At 36.9% G+C, this 27852-nt stretch overlaps 1 protein-coding gene across 1 annotated transcript; it reads right to left on the bottom strand.

Moving 5' to 3' along the window:
- Positions 1–1223: 1223 nt before the first annotated feature.
- Positions 1224–24207, bottom strand: LOC109490941 (membrane-spanning 4-domains subfamily A member 15). Its single transcript, XM_034645137.1, has 6 exons — positions 24041–24207; positions 22438–22491; positions 18280–18423; positions 10228–10284; positions 2949–3068; positions 1224–1235 (listed from the first exon to the last, which is right to left on the bottom strand). The coding sequence occupies exons 2-6, from the start codon at positions 22483–22485 to the stop codon at positions 1224–1226; spliced, it is 381 nt and encodes a 126-aa protein (XP_034501028.1). The 5' UTR covers positions 22486–22491; positions 24041–24207.
- Positions 24208–27852: the final 3645 nt, after the last annotated feature.

Raw genomic sequence — 27852 nt, 5'->3', positions numbered from 1 at the left:
CACATATCTTCTAATCCTATTCTCTCACAAGGTGTGAACATAAAAAATATGTAATATGACACACCTTTGTCCAGGGCAAATTATTTGCCCTCAATTATAGAGAAACCCATGTAGTACACAGGAGTGCAGAGTGTTTTCAGCTACCTATAACACAGCTTAGAGAGGACACTAAATTCTTATCAAAACCTTAGTTCAGTTCTTCAAACAGGGTTCATAACAGAAGCCAATGTCTTCTAATTCACCAAGGGAGAAACGAGATACTCACCACATCTTTATTATGTGTGATACTTTGCTTTGTATCCCCAGTGGGTCACTGTACATGTCAAAAACAACTCGAGGAAGGTGAATAGGAACAGATATTCTGAAAGAATTTTACCATTTCTCTGTTTCGAAAAATAAAATATACATTCCTTACAGATCTTTATATATTAACATGTTAGAAGTAATAAAGGAATTGTACAATAGCAAGAAGATGAAAAATAAAAGAGAAAAACTACCCAATATATCCCCACCCCCTAAAGCCATGGGTATTTATATATAGTTTTCTTGATCACAATGATAACTGGTCATTATTGAGGATGAGTATAAGTTGACAAATTTCTGCCAAATGGCTAATGAGAATCATTGATTGTGTTTTCCTGTGTGCTGTTGTGGATAAGGTCAGCGCATTTTCACTGAGGCCAATGAGCCTCTGGAGAAGATGGAACTGGGACACTTTTGAGGTCGAGTGTGACAGAAATTATTTAACAGAGAGATGTTCAGAATTAGGCCTCTTTTGGGAAAGGGCCCTATAGAGGAACTTACAGTGGAGGAAAAAAAAGGTTTGGGTTTGTGACCAGACTCAGCAAGGGCTTATGCGTCCTGTGGGGAGGTGGTTTCCTCCTGGGATTGTGCCCCTGACTATAAGGACCAATAGACCTATATCCTTGCAGGATAGTTGGATATCTGCAGGACAGAATACTGGAAGTCTGAAGCACCCAAAGCACTTTTGTGACAAGGCCACCATGGGCTACTGGGGCCAGTTTTCAATCCTGATACCATTTAATACTAACCGAAGCCATGGCAGTGAAATTATGGGTATGCTGGTAGACTACTGAGATGCTCTGGGATTCTATCAACTAGAGGTCTGGAGTCCATACAGAATCTTTGGTTCTCAGTGTTCTTGGATAACTCGAGAGGGTCAACAGGAAAGGGACCTCAGGAGGAAGATCTTGGATTTCTTGCTAATATGAACACTGGTGGCTCAAGAGATGAATTGGAAAAACGAAAGAATCAAGATTATAATTACACTCCAATCCAGTAAAATGAGACATTCTTGTTATGCAAATATAATCTTAAGCAATATCTGGAGGTTTATATTTATTTAAGATTTTACTTTAAGGTATCCTTCAGGGTATGTGTCCTAAAATATAAGTATTCCCTGCAGCAGTAAGATGGCTCTTTGATGTGTCATTTAACTGATTTCTGTTAGAGCTCAATTTTGTGTGGTGAAGTAACTTGAAATTTAGACCATTTTTTATTAGAATGAATGTTCTGCAAGTAAATAGCTCTAAACCCTGAGCAAGTAGCTTAACGTTTCTTAGCTTATTTCTTTAATTGATTCAGAGACACAAATCATTCCTTGAGGAAGTTTATAATCCCACTTGCTATAAAATCACTTTCAAAGCTATGTAGAAATAAGAAAAATCAGCAAAATGCAAACCAACATATGCTTTGGAACAAGCTGATTAACCAAGAGTTTGGGACGTCGAAGTAAGGAGAGCTTGCTGTATTAGGCTAAGAATTTAAAAACAGGCAACATCCAATGGGCTCAATTAGAAACTGAGAAAGAAAGTTGGTTTCTAGGTCTTGGTGAAAGGCCCAGCTCTTTTGACCTCTGTCAAGCTCTGGGTAGATAGGATAGAACAGAAAGACAGGAATCCACAGAATAGGCTTTAGAATTTATGGTTTTAATTTCTACCCGACTTGCTCAGCACTGATTCTCACATCTCCTTGACCTCCTAGCTTCTTCTCCCCTCCACATGAACAAACCTATATAGTTAAGTGCACAGATATCCACAGTCCCACATGGACAGAAACACAGAAATACACAGAGATACTGAAACACAAGCATGGGCACACCTAAACAGATTCCCATAGACAGGCAGACTGACAGACACAAAGCAGGCATTTTAAAAATGTCTGTATAGTCATGTGCATACAGAACTGAATATACATCCATTCTAAATTACATACTTCTATAGAGTCCGTATTTATTCTGTCTGATGATTACATCCTGATGAACATAAGTTCCTGGGCCTCACAAGTACATAAGGGTGTTATTTCCTTCTTTGAAAATCAAATCTCACTATAATAAACTTGATCATTTAAGGCCTAGGAAAACTGACCTCAGAGATGCAGGTACTGAGAAAGAACTAAGCTGCCTTTTTTTTTTTTTTTTTTTAAAGATTTTATTTATTTATTTGGCAGAGATAGAGACAGCCAGCGAGAGAGGGAACACAAGCAGGGGGAGTGGGAGAGGAAGAAGCAGGCTCATAGCAGAGGAGCCTGATGTGGGGCTCGATCCCATAACGCCGGGATCACGCCCTGAGCCGAAGGCAGACACTTAACCGCTGTGCCACCCAGGCGCCCCTAAGCTGCCTTTTGTAAAAATATCTTGGATACCAGGTGAGACCAGAATTGAATACAATGCTAGATCACTGAAAATATATCTATTAATATTTATAATACATTCCATTTGCTTACTGGAGGATTTTGGGTGACCCTAGGTTTAGAAATGTAACCTATAGTTTGAACCACATTTGTAGTATGTACATACACCAGAGTAAACTAATGGTAAAGGTCACTGTCATAGCTTACATAATACTTAAATACTTTGGTCACTCACCAAAGAATTCAAACGCAATTCTAAATTTGTGATGAGATTTTCGTAGAAACCTGGTACTTACCTCTGGCCAAATAGGAGCTCGTGTACTCAAAGTATATATGATAAACTCAAGTGATAGTAAAAGCAGACCAAGCACGGCAATGCAGGCACTCAGAATGTTCACTATTATGGTATAGGATAGCTAAAATAGATAAAAAGAGTCACCTGGTTACTGGAAGTTATCCATATACATCACTGTCAAGTATATTTAAGTAGATTTACATGCATTCTGATCTTTTCTGAATAGTAAGGTCATTAAAAGGATTGTCAGAACTGCAGATTTGTCAGGATCCCAATGGAACTGAACAATTTTGGAGAAAATAAAACTTTTGATGTAGCATGCTTATATTTATTCCTTCACTGACAAATAATTATTGAATGTTAGTTCTGTAGCATGCAACCTATTGCCTGTCTTATTAGATAAAGAGGGAGAAAAGAAGTGGTCTCTGCACTCAAGGAAGACTATTGGGAAAGACAAGCAAGTGCATATTAAATATGACTAGAATGTAAAAACATGCTAACACAACAAACAAACAAAAATGCTAACAATATAGGCAAATTCATAGCACCATACAGGGTCAGGTTACCAGAGACCCAATATTCCAGGAGTTTGCCATGGTTCATTTAACAGTCCAGGAAGGCGAGTCATAGGGAATTTTGTTGGAGAGGTAGGTGCTATCTAGATAGATATTTAGGATTTTATCTTGAAGATAGTGGGGAATTACATCACTGAAGTAATTACATCATTACTCTGTGTTTAGGCCACACTCCTGTCAGGCTGTGTACTCGGGACAATACATATATATATAATGTTGCTGCATAATTACACCTTGTCCATATATGAGGTCAGAGAGGTGATAAGCCCTATGATACTGCTTTGGGGGACATCCTTCTCTTTTACTTATTTCCTTGTTCTCATTTGCACCAGTAGAATTCTTTCTATCTTATATGAATTAGATAATTAATAAGAAAACTTAAACTGGATTCTGAAACCTATTTCACTGGATAAATCATATGTTTGTCTATATACTATTCATTGTTGTACAGTGATCTTAATTTATTCTTTTGGAATAAATCTCCCTTAAAGAGAAATAATCACATTAAAATAAAATGTTCACTAACTCATTTTTACCACCTAAACACCTAACATTATTGGTTAGTTAATTGTAGTATATAAATGTAATTTCATTTTTAAAGTGAAATATTTTATGAATTTTTAATTAGATGAACAAATGGCTATGACACCATAATATTATATAGAAAAGGAGCCACCTTTATTGAGGAAATGCATTGATAAGGCCACATGGAACAGGTGTTCTGTGAAGCATGGGGTTTTACTGGCAAAAATTGAAGAATTAAAAGGAGAAATAGAAAAATCCACAGTCATAATAGATTTTGACATGTCTAAGTAATTGATAAAACAAGTGGACAAAAACCAGGAGTAGAAAATTGAAACATTTGATCTTGTTAACCTTTGTAGATGTATGTACATGTATATACATATTTATATATGCCAGTGTGTGTGTGTGTGTATATATATATATCCCTGTGTACAAGCCGGATTAAACACACACGTGCACACATGCATGCAGTAATATTGTCTTGATTGTGGTAGCTATATAAGTCTTAAAATCAAGTAGTATTAGTTTTATACTTTCTCCCAGGATTTTGGCTATTTCCATATAGAGTTTGAAATCAACTTATCAATACTGAGAAAAAAATCCTTTTAAAGTTTTGATTGGGATTATATTGAGTCTATAAAATGATTTGAGGAAAAACTGACGTCTTAAAAATGTTTGTCTTTCCATCCATGAACATGCCCATTTATTTAGATACTGTTCAGTTTCTCTCTGCAATGTTTTGCCGTTCTCTATGTAGAGGTCTTAACAATATTTCATTAATGCTTAGGGAAAATAACTTCTAAGTGTTTTATTTTTGAGTGTGATTGTAAAGGTGTTTCTACAAATTTCATCTCCAATACATAGAAATACAATGAATTTTTTATATGAGTTTGTATTCCTCAATGTTGATAAATTCTTACTAGTTGAATTTTTTTTTCATAGAGATCTTAGGATGTATAAGGGTGTCTATGATTAAAGCAGGTATTACTGTTAACTTTTTTTTTAAAAATTTTATTTATTTATTCGACAGAGATAGAGACAGCCAGCGAGAGAGGGAACACAAGCAGGGGGAGTGGGAGAGGAAGAAGCAGGCTCCCAGCGGAGGAGCCTGATGTGGGGCTCGACCCCATAACGCCGGGATCACGCCCTGAGCGGAAGGCAGACGCTTAACCGCTGTGCCACCCAGGCGCCCCTACTGTTAACTTTTTAAACCTTATGCCTTTTATTTCTTCTTGACTTATTGGACTGGACAAGAACTCCTGCACAATAGCTCTCTCTCTGACAAATAAATAAATTCTTAAAAAAAACAAAAACAAAAACCTCCTGCACAATATTAAACAAATTTGGTGAAATGGTAATTTCTTGCAACACTTCTGATCCAAAAGGAAACCATTTAGTCTTTCCCCATTAAGTATAATACTAGCTATAGTTTTTTTTTTTTTTTTGGTAGGTGCCCTTTAGCAGTTTGAGGATGTTCTCTTCTATTAATAGTTCAATAAGAGCTTTTCAAAAAAACATTTTTAAAGAGATTTATTTATTTATTTGAGAGATAGGGAGAGAGAGAGTGGGGGAGGGGTAGAGGAAGAGGTAGAGAGAATCCCAAGCCCAGCTTGGAGCCCAATGCGGGGCTTGATCCCACGACCCCAAGATCACCACCTGAGCCAAAACCAAGAGTCAGACGCTTAACCGACTGTGTCACCCAGGTGTCCCTAAAAACAAACAAACCCAAATATTTCAAATGATTTTCCTTTATCTCTTTAATTACCTTAATATATTGAATCACATGGGTTGTTTTCTGAATGTTGAGCTAAGCTTGCATTTCTGGAAAAAATTCCACTCCATTATGCTTTTAAAAATACACAACTGAACATGATTTATGATATTTTAAGCATTTTGACATCAGCATTCATTACGGATAGTGATCTCCTATTTTTTTTTCTTTTAAGTAAGGTTCTTGCTAATTTTTGGTGTCGGGATTATGCTGGACTCCAAAAAATCAGTTGGGGATATTCCTTCCCCTTTGTTTTCTGACATATTTTGTGTACCATGTGATATCATTTGTTTATTAAATCCTTGATAAATGTATTATTTAACATGTGTGTCTAGAATTTTCTTCATGGAAAGATTTTTAATGATTAATACAATTCCTTTAACAAGTGCAGAGATTATTATGTTTTCTATTTCTTCTTGTTTCTGTTTTGGTAAGTTGAATCTTTCACAATTTCTTAATATAGTGCCATTTGTAGCATTTCCTTGTTATTTCTTACCATCTCTAGTATCTGTAGTGATATTTCATCTTTCATTCCTGATACAGTAATTTGCATTTTATTGTTTTCTTGATCAGTCTTATCAGAGGTTTAACAATTTTATTAATATTTTCAAAGAATAAATTTTCAGCTTTGCTAGTTTCTTTATTGCTTATCTATTTTCTATTTTATTGACATCTGCTCTTTATTATTTCTTACTCTCTATTTACTTTGTTTTAAATATGCACGTTCTTTTCTAGCTTTTTAAGTTGGAAATTTAGATAACTGGATTTTAAGCCCTTCATCTTTTCTAATATATACTTTTATTTATTTATTTTTTAAAGATTCATCCTATTTTAGAGAGAGAGAGAGAGAGAGGGAGAGCATGTGTGCACACGTGTGCGGGGGCTGGGGGCAAAGGGAGAGGGAGAGAGTCCAAAGCAGACTCTGCCCTGAGCACAGAGCCCAACACAGGGCTCAATCTCACCACCATGAGATCATGACCTGGGCTGAAGCCAAGAATTGGACACGCAACTGACTGTGCCACCCAGGCGCTCCTCTAGTATATACTTTTAATGTGGTAAATTTCCTTCAAGCATTGCTTTATTTATCTCAAAAATATTGATATGTAGCGTTTCCATCATTCAGTTCAAAATATTTTCTAACTTTTGTGATTTCTTTTTATCCATGGGCTATTTATTAAATGTGTTGTGTTATTGCCAAATATTTGGATTATTTCTTGGACATGTAATAATTGATTTTTAATTTAATTCTATTTCCTCTGAAGTTATTTCTATTTCCATTCAGTGGGTTGTCTATAGTAAGAATAGTAAACCTATTCTATAATATTTCATTCAATCTTGTGAAATTTGTTATTTTTTTTTTCTGGTTCAGTGTATGCTGTATCTTGATGAATATTCTATGTACAGTTTAAAAGAGCACCGCCAAGACCAATGTCAAGGAGCTTACGGCCTATGTTTCCTTCTAGAAGTGTTATGTTTTTGGGTCTTATATTCAAGTCTTTAATCCATTTTGAATTAATTTTTTGTATGGTGTTAAGATAGTAGTCTAGTTTCATTCCTTTGCATATGGCTGTCCAGTTTTCTTAATGCCATTTATTAAAGAGTCTGTCCTTTTCCCATTTTATATTCTTGGCTCCTTTGTCATAAATTAGCTGACCGTATATGTCTGGCTTTATTTCTGGGCAGTCTATTCTGTTCCATTGATTGATGTGTCTATTTTTATGCCACTATCATGCTGTTTTGATTACTATAGCTTTGTAATATAGTTTGAAATTAGAGATCACAATGCCTCCAGCTTTGTTCTTCTTTCTCAAGATTGCCTTTGGCTATTCAGGGGTAAACTTTTTGCTTTTAGTAGTGAGTAAAGATATTAAGAAATAAAAAGCACAATATTTTATCTTTACCCATATGTGGTAGGCTAAAAAATGGTTCCATCATAGATACCCAGAAGCTGTGAATATGAAATATGTGGCAAAAGGGAATCTGCAATTAAGTTAAAGATCTTGAGATGGGGAGATTATTCTGAAATATCTGGTTTGGCCTGATGTAATCACAAGGGTCCTTGTAAGAGGGAGGAGAGAGGATAGTAAAGAAAAGACAATGTGTTTATGGAAGCAGAGGAGAGGAGATTAGAATGGTATGGTTCCTTTTTTTTTTTCCAAAAAAAAAAAAAAGAATAGTATGGTTCCAGCCAAGGAATGTGGCAGCCTCCAGAAGCCAAAAAAGGCAAGGAACAAAATCTTCTCAATAGATTCCAGAGGAAAGTAGTTCTGTCAACATCTTGATTTCAAGACTTTTGATCTCCAAAACTGTAAGATAATACACTTATATTGTTTTAAGCCAATAAGCTTGTGGTAACTTATTGCAGCAACAATAGTGGACAAACAGACCATATATTTATCATTTCTGGTATTCTTTATTTTTTCTTGTGTGTCCAGATTTCCAAATATGTTATCATTTCCCTTCACCCTGAAGAACTTCAGCTTTCTTTGGTAGTGTAGATCTGATAATAGAAATTTTATTCAGCTTTTGTTTATCTGAAAAGGAATTTATTTTACCATTGATATTGAAGGATATTTTCAGTGGATATGGAATTCTAGTTGACAGTTTTTTCCCAGTGCTTTAAAAATGCCATTATATTGTTTTCTTGTGTCTTTTCAGAAGATAAGTCTTGCATATATTTTGGTATATTTGTTTCTAGGAGTCTTAACAATTTTAATATTAATATAAATGGTATTTTAACATTAGTTTATCCATTGGTTTCTGCAAGCACATAGAAAGATAACTGATTCAGATTTTATATATTGAAAAATATTCATAAAATTCACTATTTCTTGAAGTTTGTCACCTAAAAATATTTTTTCTTCTTTCCAATCTTTATATAATATATATCCTTTTTCTTTGACTTACAGCAATAGATAGGACACCTTAAATAAAATACTGAAGAAACGTGATGATAGCTTATATGCTTCTCTTGCTAAAAGGTAACAAAATATTAGAGGAAATGTTAAAATTTTCACCATTAAGCATGATGTTATTTCTCCCTCTCTCTTTTGATAGGTTTCTTTTATCGATTTTACCATTTTTTTTTGCATTCATTGAGTTGATCATTTAGTTTTTATGTTTTTAATGTGGTGGATCACATTGGTCTCTTTCTTTTCTTTCTTTCTTTCTTTCTTTCTTTCTTTCTTTCTTTCTTTCTTCTCTTTCTTTCTTTCTTTCTTTCTTTCTTTTTCTTTTCTTCTTTTTTTCTTTCTTTCCTCTCTCTTCCAAGAGGGAGAGAGGGGGAGAGAGGCAGAGGGAGAGAGAGAATCTTAAGCAGTCTCCACACCTAGCGCAGAGCCCAACACAGGGCTCGATCTCACAACCTTGAGATCATGACCTGAGCTAAAACCAAGAGTCAGATGTTTAGCTTAATGAGCCACCCAGGTGCCCCCACATTGATTTATTTTCAAATGTTAGTCTAACTTTGCATTTCTGGAATTAGACATGATGTATCATTCTTTGTATTTTTCACAATAGTCTATATTTTATTTTATATCTATATTTAAAGATTTTTACATCTATGGTCGTGAGAGATTTTGGTCTGTAATTTTCTTTTCTTGTAAGATCCTGGTGGAGTTTTAGGATCAATGATATACTATCCTCATAATGGGTTTGGAGGTATTTCTTTTTTCTATTCTCTGGTTTGAAGGTATTACCTTCTTTTTTCTATTCTCTGGTAGAAATTTGCATAACGTTTCCAAATATGATTGTACATTTCTTTTTCTTTTTAATTGTGTCAATTTTTATTGTCTTATGTTGAAGCTACATTGATACATGAATAGATATTTAGGATTATTATACATTATGTTGAACTAAACCTTTTATTACTTGCAATATCCCTTTCTAATAAAAATCTTTGATAATTTTTGCTTTAAAGCCTACTCTGTATAATATTAATATAGCCTTCTTTTGGTTGGTATTCACAAGAAATATCTTTTTTCCAACTTCTTCTTAGACCTGTCTTTATTTAAAGTGTGTTTTTAAAATAAGTAACAGTGGTATAAGATGGGGATCCAATTTTATTGTTCTGCATGTTGTGTATCTGGTTTTCCTAGCACCATTTGTTGGAAAGATATCCTTTCCCGACTGGGTATTTTGAGTCACCTGTTGAATATTGGCTGACTGTAAATGCAGTGATTAATTCCAGGCTCTCGATTCTGTTCCATGGGTCTGTGTCTATTTTATGACAGTACCATACAGTTTTGATTACTATAGTTTTCAAGTATAGTTTGATATCAGGAGGTGTGATGCCTCAAGCTTTGTTCTTTTTCAAGTGACTCAGAGACAATGCTACCTCCTTGCTGACCCTCCTTTTTTTGGCAAATAAAACTGTTATCTCTAGAGTTACTACAAACATTCTGACTTACCAAGAACGTTGAACGCCTCCTCTCTAATATTATTGCAAGGATTCCTGAGAAGATAAACTGGAAACAAAAATCATGTTTATTAATACCCAGTCATTAAGTTTATATATAAAGAGTAAGAGAATTCTGGAATGCTATAACATGAAGAATAACATCTTAATTCTTTAGTGGGACCATTGTGAAAATCATTCAAAAAATAATTCAAAGGTTCTATAGTAGAGATGGGGAAGGCATGAAGTCTCTGTTCAGTAATGTAACACATGCATTGGAAATGGAACTAGGGGCACCTCAAGCTGACTTCAGAGGGCAAAAGGAGTGTCAAATTTTACTTCGATTTTTGTCAGTAATAATTTATTGATCCCATAAGGTGAATTACAAGGAAATATATCCAGTTAATAAACTTACTAATTGACAATGTTATATCTTGGTGATTTCACATGCAAGTACTTTTAATATAATGTTTAAAACATTTTAGTAATGGAAAATATAATTCAGAAGATATTTAAGTTTCATTCTACATATTTAAATGTAAGATCACATAATGTCTTCCATGAGTTGCTTATTCTGAAACCTTCTATCATTTCCTAAAACTTGTTAGAAACGTGACAGGGTGTATCAGAAATTTATTTTTTTCATTGATGCAACTTTATGCATGCATGGAAACTTCCCACAGATTTAAAAAATTAACTATTCAGTTAGTAGTAAAGGGAAGGAATGTGCTTTCCCCAGAAAAATGGGGCCACTAACATGTCAATACTATGTAGCCTTTTGGGGTCTGGAGGATCTGAATTGGAATTCTTCGCACTTTGGTGTCTATGTGACTCAGTAGGAATTACCCACCCTATCATTAGTTTTGCTTTTTTCGTTGGTAAGATGGGGATTTGTATTTTATATCTTTCTGTGTTACTGTGCTGTTGTTGTAATAGTTACATATAGAAGAATTCGCTGAATTATTTATAGCCAGCTTGGTTCTACTAGCTTGCACCTAAGGCTCAGAACTATATTTTCCAGAATTCCTTTCCTTAAGTGGTCCTTGGAAGTATTATAATCCTCCAAACTGGAAGCAACCTTAATGTCCATCCATTGGATTACTTAAACATGGTAGATTAATATAATGAAATGTTAATCAGCAATAATAATGAATGTCTGACTGCTGTATCAATAACAAGGATGGGACTCAATCCTAAATTGAGCAAAAAAGCCAGATACAAAATAACACATACTATTTGATTCTACTTACATAAAGTTTAAAAACACTTAAAAGGAATATATAATACCTGAAGTGAGCTTAATGCTTAGGGTAGGAGGGAGAAAGAAGGGACATGAGAGAGACTTCTGAGATGCTAGAATTTTGCTAAAAAATCTTTTTGACCTGGGTGTTGATACACTGATATATTAATTTTGTGATAACTGAGATGTACAATTATGATTCTAGGTTTTTGTGTATGTATGTTTTATTTATATGTTAAAAAAGTTAAAAACAAGATAACAAACAACAGCACCTGACTCACAAACATTCTCTCCAGCAGCCTTAGATAATTCAGAGAATTAATATAGATGCTAATGTACAGAATCTAATTCACTGTCAGCGACTTTCTTTTGGAATATCATACACTGACTGGCAAAACTGAGAATTTTTTCTCTCATTGAAATTTTGATTCAATGTTTTAATAACTCCATGCAAGTATTAGTGATCTAATGTTTTCATGATTGTAATATTATTTGAGATATTAATACAATTGACTCTTCACTTAGAACTTACATATTTGGTACTTTTAAAATTGAACAAAGGCTCTCATTTTTGTTATTTGAACTATGGAGGCCTCCTAGCTTTCTCAAATCTAATCTCTTACTACTCATAGAATGACGACAGTAAAACAATCTAACCATGGCACTGGCTTCAGTCAGAATACTATTGTCCAAGGCTGCCCAATAGAAATGTGATGCAAGGAATATATATAATTTTAAGTTTTCTAGTACACACTAAGAAAAGTAGAAAGAAATAAGCAAGTGTTGGCAAAGATGTGGGGAAAAGGGAATCTTTGTGCACTGTTAGCATGAACGTAAATTGGTACAGCCACTGTGGAAAATAGTATGGATGTTTCTCAAAAAAATAAAAATTAGAAATACCATAGAATGCAGTAATTCCACTACTAAGTATTTACTCATAGAAAACAAAAACACCAATTCAAAAAGACATATGCACCCCTATGTTTACTGCAGCATTATTTACAATAGCCAAGATATGAAAGCAACCCAAGTATTCATTGATACATGAATAAAGAAGAAGTGATGTGTGTGTGCACTGATGTGTGCATGTGTCTGTGTGCGCGCACACACACCCACTCACACACACACACTGGAATATTACTCAGCCATAAAAAAGAATGAAATTTTGCCATTTATGACAACATGGATGGATATAGAGGGTATTATGCTAAGTGAAATAAGTCATACTGAGAAAGAAAAATAGAAATGATTATACTTATATGTGGAATCTAAAAAAAGAAACAAGCAAAAAAACAAACCGACTCTTAATACAGAGAACAAACTGGTGGTTGCCAGAGGAGAGTTGGGTGGGGGGTGGGCAAAATAGATGAAGGGGATTAAAAAGCACAAACTTCCAGTTATAAAATAAGCCACAAAGATGAAAAGCGCAGCATAGGGAATATAGCCAATAATACTGTAAGGATGTCGCATGGTGACAGATGGTGACTACACTTGTGGTGAGCACTGAGTAACGTATAGAATTGTCAAATCAGTATGTTGTACACACAAAACTAATATAACACTGTATGTCAATTATACCTCACTAATAAAAAATAAAGAGATTTACAAAAGTGTAAAAAAATTGCAATAAAATGATTATGTTCATTTTTAATTTTAATGTTCACGTTTAATTTTACGCAAATATACCAAGAAATAAAAGTAAAATTAAAAGAGTAAATATAAACATGTGAAATTTATTTTAATAATTTGTTTTATATAACCCTACAGATCTAAAATATTATCATTTCAACATAGAATCCATTCAAAATTATGTTATATTTTACATTCTTTTTATGCATATTAAGTTTTCGAACTCTGATGTATATCTTACATTATAGCACTTCCCACTTGGTTTAGCACCATTTGGAGTGCTCAGTAGTTACATGTGCTCTGTGGCTGCTGTACTGGACAGTGTAACTCTAGTCCTGGGTCATCTTCTCTATTTTCACCCACTTCCTTGGTGATCTCAACCAGTTTTATGGGTTTCAAACACCTACCTGCCAGTAACTCCCAGGCTCATATTTGAGGCCTAGCTCTTTCGTCTGAACTCTAGATTCCATATCTGACAAGCTACTCAAGATCTCCAGTTGAATATTAAGTACATATCTTAAACTCAACACATTCAAAACAAACTCATTATCTTCCCTGAAAACCAGATCTACCCACAGTCCTCCCCATATCAGTTGATGACAATCCATTCCTTCCATTAGCTTAAACCCAAACTTGAGCATTCCCCTTTACTTCTTTCTCTTATATTCCACACCAATCCATCAGGATATTCAAGTAACTCTTAAAAGTATGTTATTTTTAACCACCCTCACTACTACCAACCCTGTCTGAGTCTCATCTGGATTTCTTCAGTAGCTTTCTAAAAGGTCTCCTTGGCCCCCTTCATTATCTTTTCAACATGGCAACCAAAGTGATCCTTTTAAAACTTAAACCAGATTATGTAACTCAGCTCATCAAACACTACAGCAAGTCCAATATCACGTACACTAAAAAGCCAAAGTCTTACAATGGCTCTTGGAGTCTATGTTATTTGGCCCCCATTATTTTTCTGACCTTTCTTTTGCTACTCTTGTTCTTTCTCACTCAGCTTCGGCAATCCTGGCCATACTCTTTTTTAAGGAGCATTGTAGGCACATCAGTCATTGAAGACTTTGTTCTAGTTGTTTCCTGCCCTAGAATGCTCTTCACATTTGGCAAAAACTCACTTTTTCAAGTATTTGCTCAAATATCACTGTGGTATTTTGAATTCTTGGCCACAATTCTTTACTTCCAGGTAGTAACATATTTCCGTACTCTTGCCATGGTCTTATGGTGGTTGGACTATGTTTCTCTGTCCCTCAACTTACAACTTGGTCATTTTATTTGCTTTGGTTGAGGCGTTAGCAGATATGAGCTGAGCCAGGACTAGAAATGTTCTTATATGATTAGGCTTGTCCTCTTGTGTCCCGTCATTTTATTGTGAGAAGACTATGCCTTCAGTAGACAGCAGTCTAAGGAGAATGAGATACAGGTGGAACAGATCCGTATTAGACCTTTAGCTTGAGCCAAACCTGATTGGTACCAGCCTAGATCACCTGAATTTCTGCCAGCTTACAGATGCAAGAGTAAGAAACAAATACACTTGGGGTGCTGGTGGCTCAGTTGGTTAGGCATCTGACTCTTGAATTTGGCTCAGGTCATGATCTCAGGGTCCTGAGATCGAGCCCCATGTTGGGCTCCACACTCATGAGCAGTCTGCTTGAGATTCTCTCACACCCCCTCCCTCTGCCTCTCCCCCCTCTGTGCTCTCTCTCTCTAAAATAAATAAATAAATCTTTAAAAAAAACTTTAAATAAATAAATAAATATAGTTGACCCTTGAACAAGATGGGTTTGAACTGTGCAGGTCCACTTAGATATGGGTTTTTTTGGATAAGTACAGTATAGTACTGTAAATATAGTTTCTCTTCCTTATTATTTTCTTAATATTTTCTTTTCTCTAGCTTACTTTATTGAAAGAATACAGTATATGATATATATACAAAGTACATGTTAATTGATTGTTTATGTTACTGGTAAATCTTCTGGTTAACAGTAACCTATTAGTAGTTTACTTTTGGGGGAGTCAAAAGTTATACAAAAAAAGAAAAAGATTTTCTTTTTTTTTTCTTTGAGTATAGTTGACATACAATGTTACATTAGTTTCAGGTGTATGACATAATGATTTGGTAAGTCTATACAATATGCTATGTTCACCACAAGTCGTAGCTACCATCTGTCACCATACATCTCTACTACAATATCATTGACTATATTCCTTATGCTGTGCCTTTTAGTCCCATTATTTATTCATCCCATAACTGGAAGCCTGTATCTCCCACTCCCCTTCACCCACCTTCCCTGCCCCCACCAGCACTCTCTCCTCTGGCAGCTATCAGTTTGTTCCCTGTATTTATAGGTTTGAGCCTGTTTTTTGTTTGTTTATTCACTTTTTTTTAGACTCCACTTATGAGTGAAATCATATGGTATTTGTCTTTCTCAGTCTGACTTATCTCACTTAGCATTATACCCTCTAGGTCCATCCATGTTGTCTTATATGGCATGATCTCATTCCTTTTTATGGTTGCATAATATTTCTATATGTGTGTGTGTGTGTGTGTGTGTGTGTGTGTGTGTACCACATCTTCCTTATCCATTCATCTACTGATAGACACTTGCTTGGCTATTATAAATAATGCTTCAGTAAACATAGGGGTGCTTATATCTTTTTGGATCAGTGTATTTGCTTTCTTTGGGTAAATACCCAATAGTGGAATTATTGGATCATATGGTATTTCTATTTTTAATTTTTTGAGGGACCTCCATACTATTTTCCACAGTGGCTGTACCAATTTACAATGCAACAACAATGCACAAGGGTTCCTTTTTCTCCACATCCTTGTCAACACTTGTTATTTCCTGTCTTCTTTATTTTAGCCGTTAAAACAGCTATAAGGTGATATCTCATTGTGGTTTTGATTTGTATTTACCTGATGATTAGTAATGTTGACCATTTTTTCATGTGTCTGTTGGCCATGTGTATGGCGTCTTCGGGCAAATTTTTATTCAAGGCCTCTGCCCAATTTGTTATCAAATTGCTTATTTGTTGGTGTTGGGTTATGTAAGTTCTTTATATATTTTGGATATTAACCCCTATTGGATATATCACTTGCAAATATCTTCTCCTATTCAGTAGGTTGTCTTTTAGTTTTGTTGATGATTTCCTTTGCTGTGAAAAACTTCTTATTTTCATATAGTCTGAATAATTTATTTTTGTTTTTGTTTCCTTTGCCTTAGAAGACATATCTAGAAAAATGTTGCTATAGCCAATGTCAGAGAAATTACTGCCTGTGCTCTCCTCTAGGATTTTTATGGTTTCAGGTCTCACATTTAGGCTTTTAACCCATTTTGAGTTTATTTTTAAAAAGTGGTCCAGTTTCATTCTTCTACATGTAGCTGTCCAGTTTTTCCAGCACCATTTATTAAACAGACTGTCTTCTCCTCATTGTATATTCTTGCCTCCTTTGCCACAGATTAATTGACCATACAATCATGGGTTTATTTTTGGGCTCACCATTCTGTTTCATTGATCTATGTGTCAAAACAGTATCATACTGTTTTGATTACTACAGCTTTGTAGTACATCTGGAAATCTGGAATTGTGATACCTCCAGCTTTGTTTTTCTTTCTCAGGATTGCTTTGGCTATTCAGGGTCTTTTGTGGTCCCATGCAAATATTAGTGCTACTTGTTTCTAGTTTTGTAAAAAATGCTGTTGGTATTTTGATAGGGATTGAATTGAATCTCTAGATTACAACAAATCTATAGACAACTTGACAATTTTAATTCTTCCAATCCATGAGCATGGTATGTCTTTCCATTTGTTTGTGTAGTCTTCAATTTCTTTCATCAATGCTTTAAAGTTTTCAGAGTACAGGTCTTTCACCTCTTTGGTTGAGTTTATTCCTGTTGTTTTTTGGGGGTCCAATTGTAAATGGTGTTGTTTTCTTAATTTCTCTTTCTGCTACTTTGTTATTAGTATATAGAAATGCTATTGACTTCTAGGTATTAACTTTGTATTCTGTAAGTGTACTGAATTCATTTATAACTTCTAGTAGTTTTTGGTGGAGTCTAAAATTTTCTATGTATAGGATCATGTCATCTGCAAATAGTGACAGTTTAACTTCGTATTTACCAATATGAATGTCTCTTATTTCTTTTTCTTGTCTGGTTGCTGTGGCAGACTGGAAGTCTCCAGTACTATGTTGAATAATGCATACAGATTTCCAATGCACAGGGGGTCAGTGTTCCTAACCTCCACATTATTCAAGGGTCAACTGTACTTTTGGTTGTGTGCCACTGGGTTTTGTCATGGTTTGTTATATGACAATAGATTACTAATAGTAATTTTTTCAATGAGGAGAACCTCTGCTCTCCAATTTAAAACAATAGCCTATATCCTTTTGCTACTTTCCCAGAACCTTCATTCTCTCTTACTCTACTTTTTTTTTTTTTTTTTTACTTCTATAGCCTTATCATCTTCTAACACACTACCTCTGCTAGAATAAAGCTCTCTAAAATCTGGGATCTGTTTTGTTTGCTGATATATTTGAGTCACCAAGAACAGGACCTGACACATAGTAGGTACTCAGTAAGTACTGGTTGACTGACCAACTTTCAAGTGTATTATTGTTATTATTATTAAGATTTTCACTCAGGATTTTGTGGGGACAATGTTGCATCATCCATCATACTGTCAGACACAATAAAATTTTATTTAGAGATTTCTTTTCAATTCCACCAAATTCTTCTTGGACCAACAGAACAAAAAGATTTCCTTTTTCTTTCCCTACATAAATTCTATATGTCCCACATTTCCTTAGCAATTATACTCTCTCATCTTACTTGCCCCACTGGCAAAATAAATGACCTATGGTAGTGGAACATTCATCAACCATTTTCTATTTTCCCCAAATGCCCCTTGTGCATCTTCTTATTATTCCCCTTATCCAAGGAGCATGTAAAAAGTGTTCCTTTAACAAAGACATACTCTTATTATAAAAGAATATTACTGGTCAGAATCTAGGTTTTTTTCATACCGATATATTCCTTTTCAACTAGATATAAGAATTCATTCATTGAGAATAAGGATTGTGAATTTTTTGTGTTCTATCTCTGACACACTGCTTGGTTCAGAAACAGTTATTAAATGTGATGAATAAATTAATGAATAACAACGAGGGATTAGATTATTCACTTACACATGCAGATGACCAATATGGGTATCCTGTTGCTGCTGAGAGGGGAATATATGATTTTCCAAATGCAGAAGTTTGTGAGAGAAACAAATATGTCCAGATCAATCCCACGCCATGAATATTCAGACCAGTCATTATTTGTACGGCCTGGGAGAAAAGAATGCCACTAATTACTTACTATTATTCTGGTCCAATCTTTGAAAGGAACAAACATCAAGGAAAAGTAAAGATGGAGAAGGAAGATGACAACCTAACATGATTTTAGGATTCTCAACATTTAATTCAAATGAGGAGGCTTTGTTATCATTTCAGAGCAGTTTTCGACCATTTACATGCCCCATAAAACTGTAGTAGGAGCTTGTTTATCTACTTGGTTCAAGAGATCACATGGCATGAGCCCTGGAGCACTGGAAGAATTGATCTCTCTCAGTATTCATCAGTCGCTGTGCAGCCAACAATCCATATCTGCAGATACACCTCTTATGTTCTATACGCTACCAGGCTTGGTATTTCTGACCTTACCTGCCCTTCTCTCATCCTCCCAAAATTGGGATTTGAACCCTTGGGATTCCTGGTCTTATAACTCTCCCTAGGAACCATCACCAGGTGTGGAGTTTGAGGAGGATCTCTTCCCACTGAAGCCAGACCAGCTGTGGTAGTTTCTGAGTCAAAGGAGGAGGAATATTTGAAGCTTACTACATAGAACCACAACTCATTGTATTGGTTTTCATATAGATGTTTCTCAGGCATGCTTCCTTCTGGCACAGTTGAATAGACCACCCCTCCCTACATCCCTACCAACCAAACACAGGAGTTAAGCCTGAAAAAAAAAACTGAAGGAGTTATATTGGAGTTCAGAAACTAGCATCTCTTGCCTTACTCATATTTCTATGATGCCTGGGGACACTGACATCTTTTTTCTCATAGATCCTCTTAAACAGGATAACTTTAACTTGAAGTTTGCAATAAACTTCTGTTCTGGTGTGTGATCATGAGGCAAGCCAAGAAGTGCCTAGTTGGTGGGGATATTTCTCTCATTTGGAGAGTACTCTGCCTTCCAGGCAACACACAACTATGCATTTAGTGCCACTTCTGACAGGTTGTGGCACAGGAAGGAAGCAAGGGGACATTGGGGTAGATAGGTGGTATAGAGTTTCATAGAATACAGTGAATTTGTTTGAAGTCTGAGTTTAGTGAAGGATATAGGATCTTTAAAAACTTTTATTTTTAAATATTATAAATTCACAGGAATTTGCAAAAATAGTACAGAGAGGTCCTTTGCACCCTGAACCTGGATTCTCCCAATAGTTACCTCTTACGTAATTTATAGTACAATATCACAATGAGGAACTAGACCTTGGTATAATGTCTGCCTCAGGGAGAAACATGTTTCCTACCCCCCAAAATCACTGTCAATAGGCTGGGATGACACAACAAACTCTTAGGAGAAAATATAGAGGAGAATGCTTCATGACATTGGATTTGGCAATGATTTTTGGAAAAATGGAAGAATTGAAGTACATCAAAATCTAAAACTTTTGTGCATCAAAGAACACAATCAGCAGGGTAAAACAGCAACCCACAAAATGGTAGAAAAATTTGTGAATCATATATCTGACAAGGAGTAAATATCCAGAAAATATAAAGAAACTCCTACTGCTCAACAACAATAACAAAAACATACAATCTGATGAAGAAATGGGCAAAGGACTTGATGTTTCTCTAAAGAAGATACACAAATGGCCAATAAGGACATGAAAAGATGCTCAACATCCTAACTAATCATTAGGGAAATGCTAATCAAAACCACAGTAAGGTACACGTTCTAACCGTTAGGATGGCTATCATCAGAAAAGAATACAAGCCTTGAAGAGGATGTGAAGAAATTGGACCCTTTGTGCAGTGTTGGTGGGGACGTAAAATGCTACTACTGCTATGGAAAGTTTCTCAAAGGTTAAACACAGAACTATATGACCCAGCATTTCCATTCCTAGGTGTATATATATAAAAGAACTGAAAGCAGGGACTCAAAGAGATATTGAGTTCAAACACCTATGTTCGTAGCAGCATTATTCATATTAGCCAAGTGTCTATTGATGGATGAATGAATAAACAAAGTGTAGTTATACATACAATGGAGTATTACTCAGCCTTGGAAAGGAAGGAAATTCTGACATAAACTACATCATGGATGAACTTGGGAGACATTATACTAAGTGAAATAAGCTAATCACAAAAGAACAAGTGCTACATGATTCCACGAATCTGAGGTACTAGAGCAGTCAAATTCATAGAGAAGGAAAGTAGAATTGTTACTGCTAGGGGCTATGGAGAGGGAGAGGGAATGGGGGAGTTATTGTTTAGCAGGTATAGAGTTTTAGTTTTGCAAGATGAAAAAAGTTCTGTGGAGGGACAGTGGTGATGGTTGCCTGACAGTGTGGATGTACTTAATGCCCACTTAAAAATGGGTTTGATGGTAAATTTTATGTTTATGTACTTTATTACAGTTTAAAATACGTATCACTTAAATCTTTTGCTTCAGCAAATCTTCTCCTGTGCAGTGTTGGCAAGGACACGGGGGCACGGCTTGTTACTGCTAAGTGGGAGTCTGATACCCTATTCTGCCTCTATTGACACTGTGGGGGAGAGGGGCACCTTAGGGCTCCCTACTACGCTTCCACTGATATCACCATGGCTGGTTGGGGTAGGGTCACCACATTATTGCTTCCCCATGTGGCCTCTACTGACATTGGGGAGGCTGGGGTAGAGGGCTCATTCCTGCTGAGAGATGATAAGGGTCTTAGCCTCCCACTGAGCTGCCTCCTGACACCGCCCTGAAGAAGGGGGGACTTGTTATAGTCAGGTGATGGGGTGATGGTGGAAATCTAGGTTCCTGAATGGCCTTTGTTTATGGAGGTAAGGGTGGGGCTATAGTTTTTTCCTATGGTGTCTTTGGCTAGAGTAGGGCAGTTATTGCCTAAAAGCTTTTCTGCTTTTCTAGGCTGTCCCTTTCTTCAATCCACAATAGGCTTGTGGTTATTAGTGTTTCTGGTTATAGGCTTCTTGAGCGCTCAGTTTTGGATAAAGCAAAAAACCAAAAACCAACTAAACAAACAAACAAACAAATCACAAAAACCCCACCATGTCATTCCTTGGATTCAAAGGTCTCTAGCTCCTCTGCCTCCTCTGTACCTTTCCGAGTCATCTTTTAACGCCCAAAGTTTTAGCTGTAATTAGCGACAGAAATAGGGAGAAGCGCGTCTACTCCCTCTTGTCCAGAACTGGAAGTGGGGATGTTTTATGGAATGAAATCAGACCCGAACCCTTGGATAATGGTAGATCTCATTAGAAGAGCGGTAATATGGTAAGTAACAGACCTATTTATTCTCAGACACACTTCATTTATTCTCAATACCCAGACCAGATAAGTGGGCAAGGGGGTTAGGAATCAAAATCTTTAATATCATAATATTGGGAACGAGGAGAGAAAATTTTGGGTTCATTGCTTGCTTTAATGTAAAATTTAGTTCAATTCTAGCAGGGGATTGGGTAGATCTTAAATAAGTGAAGGCAATAAAAGACTTGAGATGTTGGGAATATCCTTGGACCAAGCTTTAATCCTGTTGGTTGGTTCCTAATCCGGCTCTATCACCCAGCAATACAGGTAGATAAAGCTAAAGGATATAACCTGCTACATTTGATGGGAGCTGATTGGGAAAACAGTGGCATGTCTGGGGGATGAAGTAAAGAACATAGGGCCATTTTGATCACTGTCCACAAAGCTTTATGTCTGCAGGTTCTGAGTATAGTTTCAACAATCTGACCATCTCATTTGGGACCATGCTATCATTAGCTTATGTAAAATAATTTATAGATACCCAAATGGATTTTCTACCCATTTCCAGACTCAGAGTATATTTTCTGGGAGTATGATGAGGTTGTGATGGGTTGGGGTTATTTAAATGTAGTTGATAGATTAATAATCTCTGCTTTATTTAACTGTAGCCTGATATACAGCTTATCTGATCAGGCTGCATGTGGAAATGCAGGTATGACATAACTCTTAACTCTCTTCCATTTGGAAAGGTCATAATAGAGGTGATTAAAGTCTTCTCATTAGTCTGTAGTCATTTACTTGCTCAAGTAGCATTTAGTTCTTACCCCCAACAATCTTGTTTCCTCTCTTATCCACAGACGACGTCTTGGCATTTTTCACTAAAGATACAGAAGAGAAATGAAAGGATAAATATGTTTCTCTTCTGTAGGAAAATATGAGGACAAATTAATATTAATGATTTTCTTGGGTAAGATGCTTAAAATCAAGAGGGAAATCTATTTCTAGAGCTGCTAATTTTTCACTGTTTTGTAGTCTCCTAAGAGATGTTTTTCATCAAACCATCAAGATGGCTATCTTGAAAAAAAATCCAATAATTATTTGATATTATTTGTCATCCTTGAATTGGACTTTAGCAAATTGTATGGGGTGGCTGCTCCGATCCATCAATCCCTCTAGAAAATACCCATATCCCTGCATTCATGGGGTCTGGGAAATTGGATTTTTGTTTGCTCTGCTTTCTTCTCTTACTCTATGCTATTTCTTTCCAAATTATCTCTGGTGCAGGGGCACCCAACTGACAGAATCCATTCACATGCCTATATTGGCTGGGAGGGAAGCTGAGAAATAAAGTGTCGTATATTCTATTTTGGAAAGGTGGCTTCACAAGGTAGGGACCTACAAAAATGTAGGAGAGGTGTTCATAGGCAAGCCAATTAAAACTCATAGATATCTATAATTAAAGTTGTGGATAACCTTTAAGATTTCTGGAACCCTATCAGTCCTCCCTAGAATGGACATTTAATATCCATGAGAATTTTTCCTGATTGGGTGTAAGGTGAACATCTAACTCAGATTGGGTCCATAACATACTCTTTCCCGGGTTGTTTGAGCTGGTCTCCTAATGAGAAGATCTAAAACCTTGGGAGCAATGGTTTGTCATGCTCCACCCAAATGGACAAAATGGTAGAGAAGATGCATTTTGAGCGTGAGATGAATGGAAATGACACTCAAAGACATGACGACAGGGAGAAGGAGCAGAATTTCCTGAGTTTCTGATGGCTTTCAATTTTCTCCTTCCGGTTTCTTTTGGAAAACCGGCTGACTTCTTGCCCTTACATTATGTAGACATATCTGTTCATATATTACAGTAGTTATATCTTCATTTTGCTGAAACTACTAAGAGATAGTTTCCAATTCTTGCAATGCAAGTCTTTTTATTTTTATTTTTTTTAATGGCTGTGTCTCCTAACTTTCCTCACATGGCTTTTAGAATCTGCACTCCAGAATCCCTCATGTCCGATGGCTCTTCTTTTTTTCTTCAACCTCTTATCTATAACCATACCTTAAGGCTAAGACCTGTCTTCAAATTTCTCACTCACAAACTTTTCCTTCCATTTACATAAACCAGCAAATCTTACAGTTTGAGTTGAGTCCCTGAGATGGACTATTGACGCCTGAAACTCAGAAAATGTAGAAAGGTATAGTGGAAAGAAACGGAACTTCAAATTTTGTCCTTAACCAGTTACTACGTGGCCTTGCCCGTATTATTTATTCTTTCAAAGGTTGTTTTCTCAGCAGCAAAAACAAAACATAACAAAACAACCAAAACCCCAAAACCAAATCAAAACAAAAAAATCCCAAGCCAAAAACCCTGTAGGATTGTTTTGGGGAGCAAGAAAGAGAAACCGGTACAGCACTGAAACTCACACAAGAACCAGCGCTGGCAGCGCCTGCTTCAGAGTGGTCCGCACCGACCAGCCCGGACCCCTGCGGTCCCGGGATCACAGGGCTAGAGGGGCGGGATCTCACAAGTGGTGCCCTCAGTGCCCTACCTCTCGGGCTCCTCCCGGAGGCCCAGCGGCAGCGCTTGCCCAGCGGGCGCGGCTTCTTCAGCGGCGCCCCTCATCCCCCCTCGCGCGGTTCCAACGCCGCGGTTGCGGTGGGAGCGCGGCTGGGCGGCGAAGCGCGAGGAGCCCCGCGCGGCCAGGGGCGCGGTGTGGACGTCTCAGTTCTGCGGAGCGCGGGCTCCCAGAATACTGGCTGGCATGAGATGGGGAGCGGAGAGAAGGCTGACACAGACTCAGGCTGTCCCGCCCGTGTTAGCAGGGCACTCGGAAGACGGGTCTGGGCTGCTCCTGCTTTCCCCGGCTGCCTCGGCAGAGATCTCGCCATCAAACAAATGCCCTCCTCTCCACTCTAGTGCTGGGTCAGCGTCAGCAAAAGTCCTTTCTACCTTTATTTATTTATTTTTTTAAAGATTTTATTTATTTATTCGACAGAGATAGAGACAGCCTGCGAGAGAGGGAACACAAGCAGGGGGAGTGGGAGACGAAGAGGCAGGCTCATAGCAGAGGAGCCTGATGTGGGGCTCGATCCCATAACGCCGGGATCACGCCCTGAGCCGAAGGCAGACGCTTAACCGCTGTGCCACCCAGGCGCCCCTCCTTTCTACCTTTAATTTCCACACAGCGTAGAGGAAAGAGTACTGGCCAGCAAACCTGGGCTGTGGTCCTTAACGCTCCTTCTTTAGATACGTGAATGCCTGGGTAGAATATTTCTCTTCCCCGTTCTTTAGATTGTTTCTCTGCACAATGAGATAATCTGTGTTCGCTGTACCTCCCACATTCACCGTTTACTCTGAAAACCGAAATCAGGTCATACAAGCTCAAAATCTGCCGTAATCAGTTCCCGACAACTAAGATGTTAGAGTCTTAACTTGAGTGCCATCTCCGTGAGGCCAGGTATCATTTAGAACCTTTTTTTTTTTTTTTAAACAAATCACTGAACACTCAGGTAAGGGTACTCTGTCTGGCACATAGTAGAAATGAATAAATGAATCAAACGTCATCCGCTCAAATTCCCTCGTTTATAACGAGCCCCAGTTTACCAGAATAAATGCTTTGCTTTAACTAAAGACAACCTTATGACAGGGAGAGGAACGAACATTTGTTGAGGCTTTAGGTGTCAGCTGTCTTACTTGTTGTATACTTTATTGAGTAAATTATTCGTTAAGCAACACTGTGTGTCAGGTATGTTCCACATATTGGGGCTAAAGTCGTGAAGAAAACACACATATGTCCCCGAACCTCATGGAGCTTACCTTGGAGATAGGTATGGATGGAGGAGGCAAGTGCCAGTGTTAGGAGGTCAGGGAAATGAATACGACTCAGCATAGGAGACGAAAAGCATGGCCACAAAAGGACCTGAGGAGTTCTACAATCTAAGAAAGAAAGTGCAAAATTATGGTAAAAGCCTTCTGGATGGTCAACTAAGATGAGCACTGAGCATTGGTCATTAGATTTTGCAATATGAAGGTCACTGTTGTCATTGACAAAAGTAGTTTTAGGGGAAAGGCGGAGGCCAAACTAACTGGAATGGATTAGAGAGAGAGTAGGAGGAGATAATTGGGGAATAGTTAATACAGACAGTTCTTTTGAGTTTTGTTTTTAAGGGAAGGAAAGAAGTGGGGTCATAGTGAGGCAGAAAGGATCAAGAGATTTCTGTTTTGTTTTGTTTTACACAAGAGAAAGAATTACATGTTTATATGTTGGTACGGGTCATCCAGAAGAGGGAAAAACTGAAGTCATCAGCTGAGATGAGGGCGGAGTGGGAAGTCTTTCAACTGTGTCCCCCGGAATCTGCCTTCTAGTGCACACAGACTCCTGCACATTTCTCCACCATTTTCTTTCTTTCTTATTTATTTATTTATTATAACAATATTTTTTATTATATTATGTTAGTCACCATACAGTACATCCCTGGTTTTTCATGTAAAGTTCGATGATTCATTAGTTGCGAATANGTGGGCTGTCTCTTAGTTTTTTTGACTGTTTCCTTGGCTGTGCAGAAGCTCTTTATCCTGATAAAGTCCCATAAGTTCATTTTATCTTTTATTTCTCTTGCCTTTGGAGATGTGTCGTGAAAAAGGTTGCTCTGGCCGATGTCATAGAAGTTGTTGCCTATGTTCTCCTCTAGAATTTTGATGGATTCCTGTCTCACATTGAGGTCTTTCATCCATTTGGAGTTTATTTTTGTGTATGGTGTGAGAGAGTGGTCAAGTTTCATTCTTTTGCATGTAGCTGTCCAATTTTCCCAGCACCATTTATTGAAGAGACTGTCTTTTTTCCACCGGATGTTTTTTCCTGCTTTATCAAAGATTAGTTGCCCAAAGAGCCGAGGGTCCATTTCTGGGTTCTCTATTCTGTTCCATTGGTCGATGTGTCTGTTTTTGTGCCAGTACCATGCTGTCTTTGTGATCACAGCTTTGTAGTACAGTTTGAAATCCGGCATTGTGATGCCCCCAGCTTTGTTTTTCCTTTTCAACAATTCCTTGGCGATTCGTGGCTTTTCTGGTTTCCATACAAATTTAAGGACTATTTGTTCCAGTTCTTTGAAAAATGTCCTCGGTATTTTGATCGGGATAGCATTGAAAGTGTAGATTGCTCTGGGTAGTATGGACATTTTAACTATGTTAATTCTTCCAATCCATGAGCATGGAATATTTTTCCATCTTTTTATGTCTTCCTCAATATCTTTCAAAAGTGATCTATAGTTTCTAGCATATAGGTCCTTTACGTCTCTGGTTAAGTTAATTCCAAGGTAACGCATGGTTTTTGGTGTTATTGTAAATGGGATGGATTCCCTAATTTCTCTTTCTTCAGTCTCGTTATTCGTGTATAGAAATGCAACTGATTTCTGGGCATTGATTTTGTATCCTGCCACCTTACTGAATTGTTCTATAACTTCTAATAGTTTGGGAGTGGATTCCTTTGGGTTTTCCATATAGAGTATCATGTCATCTGCGAAGAGAGACAGTTTGACTTCTTCTTTGCTGATTTGGAGACTTTTTATCCCTTTTTGTTGTCTGATTGCTGTTGCAAGGACTTCTAGTACTATGTTGAATAATAGTGGCGAGAGTGGGCATCCTTGTCGTGTTCCTGATCTTAAGGGAAAGGCTTCCAGCTTTTCCCCATTGAGAATAATGCTTGCAGTAGGCTTTTCATAGATGGCTTTTATGAGATTGAGAAATGTACCCTCTATTCCTACACTCTGAAGGGTTTTAATCAGGAAAGGATGCTGTATTTTGTCAAATGCTTTTTCTGCATCAATTGAGAGGATCATATGGTTCTTGAGTCTTTTCTTGTTGATATGATGTATCACATTGATTGATTTGCGAGTGTTGAACCATGCTTGCATCCCAGGTATGAATCCCACTTGGTCATGATGGATAATCCTTTTAATGTACTGTTGGATTCTATTAGCAAGGATCTTGTTGAGGATTTTGGCATCCATATTCATTAGAGAAATCGGTCTGTAATTCTCCTTTTTGAGGGGGTCTTTGCCTGGTTTGGGGATCAAGGTAATATTAGCCTCATAGAATGAGTTTGGTAGCTTTCCTTCTGTTTCTATTTTTTGAAATAGCTTTAGGAGAATAGGTATTATTTCTTCTTTGAATGTTTGGTAGAATTCCCTGGGAAATCCATCAGGGCCTGGTGTTTTGTTTTTTTGGAAGGTTTTTA

Source organism: Ailuropoda melanoleuca, chromosome 16 (genome assembly GCF_002007445.2).
Source record: "Ailuropoda melanoleuca isolate Jingjing chromosome 16, ASM200744v2, whole genome shotgun sequence".
Taxonomy (NCBI): Eukaryota; Metazoa; Chordata; class Mammalia; order Carnivora; family Ursidae; genus Ailuropoda; species Ailuropoda melanoleuca.
Note: the sequence above shows the minus strand (reverse complement) of the source record. Positions and strands in the feature narration are given on the sequence as shown.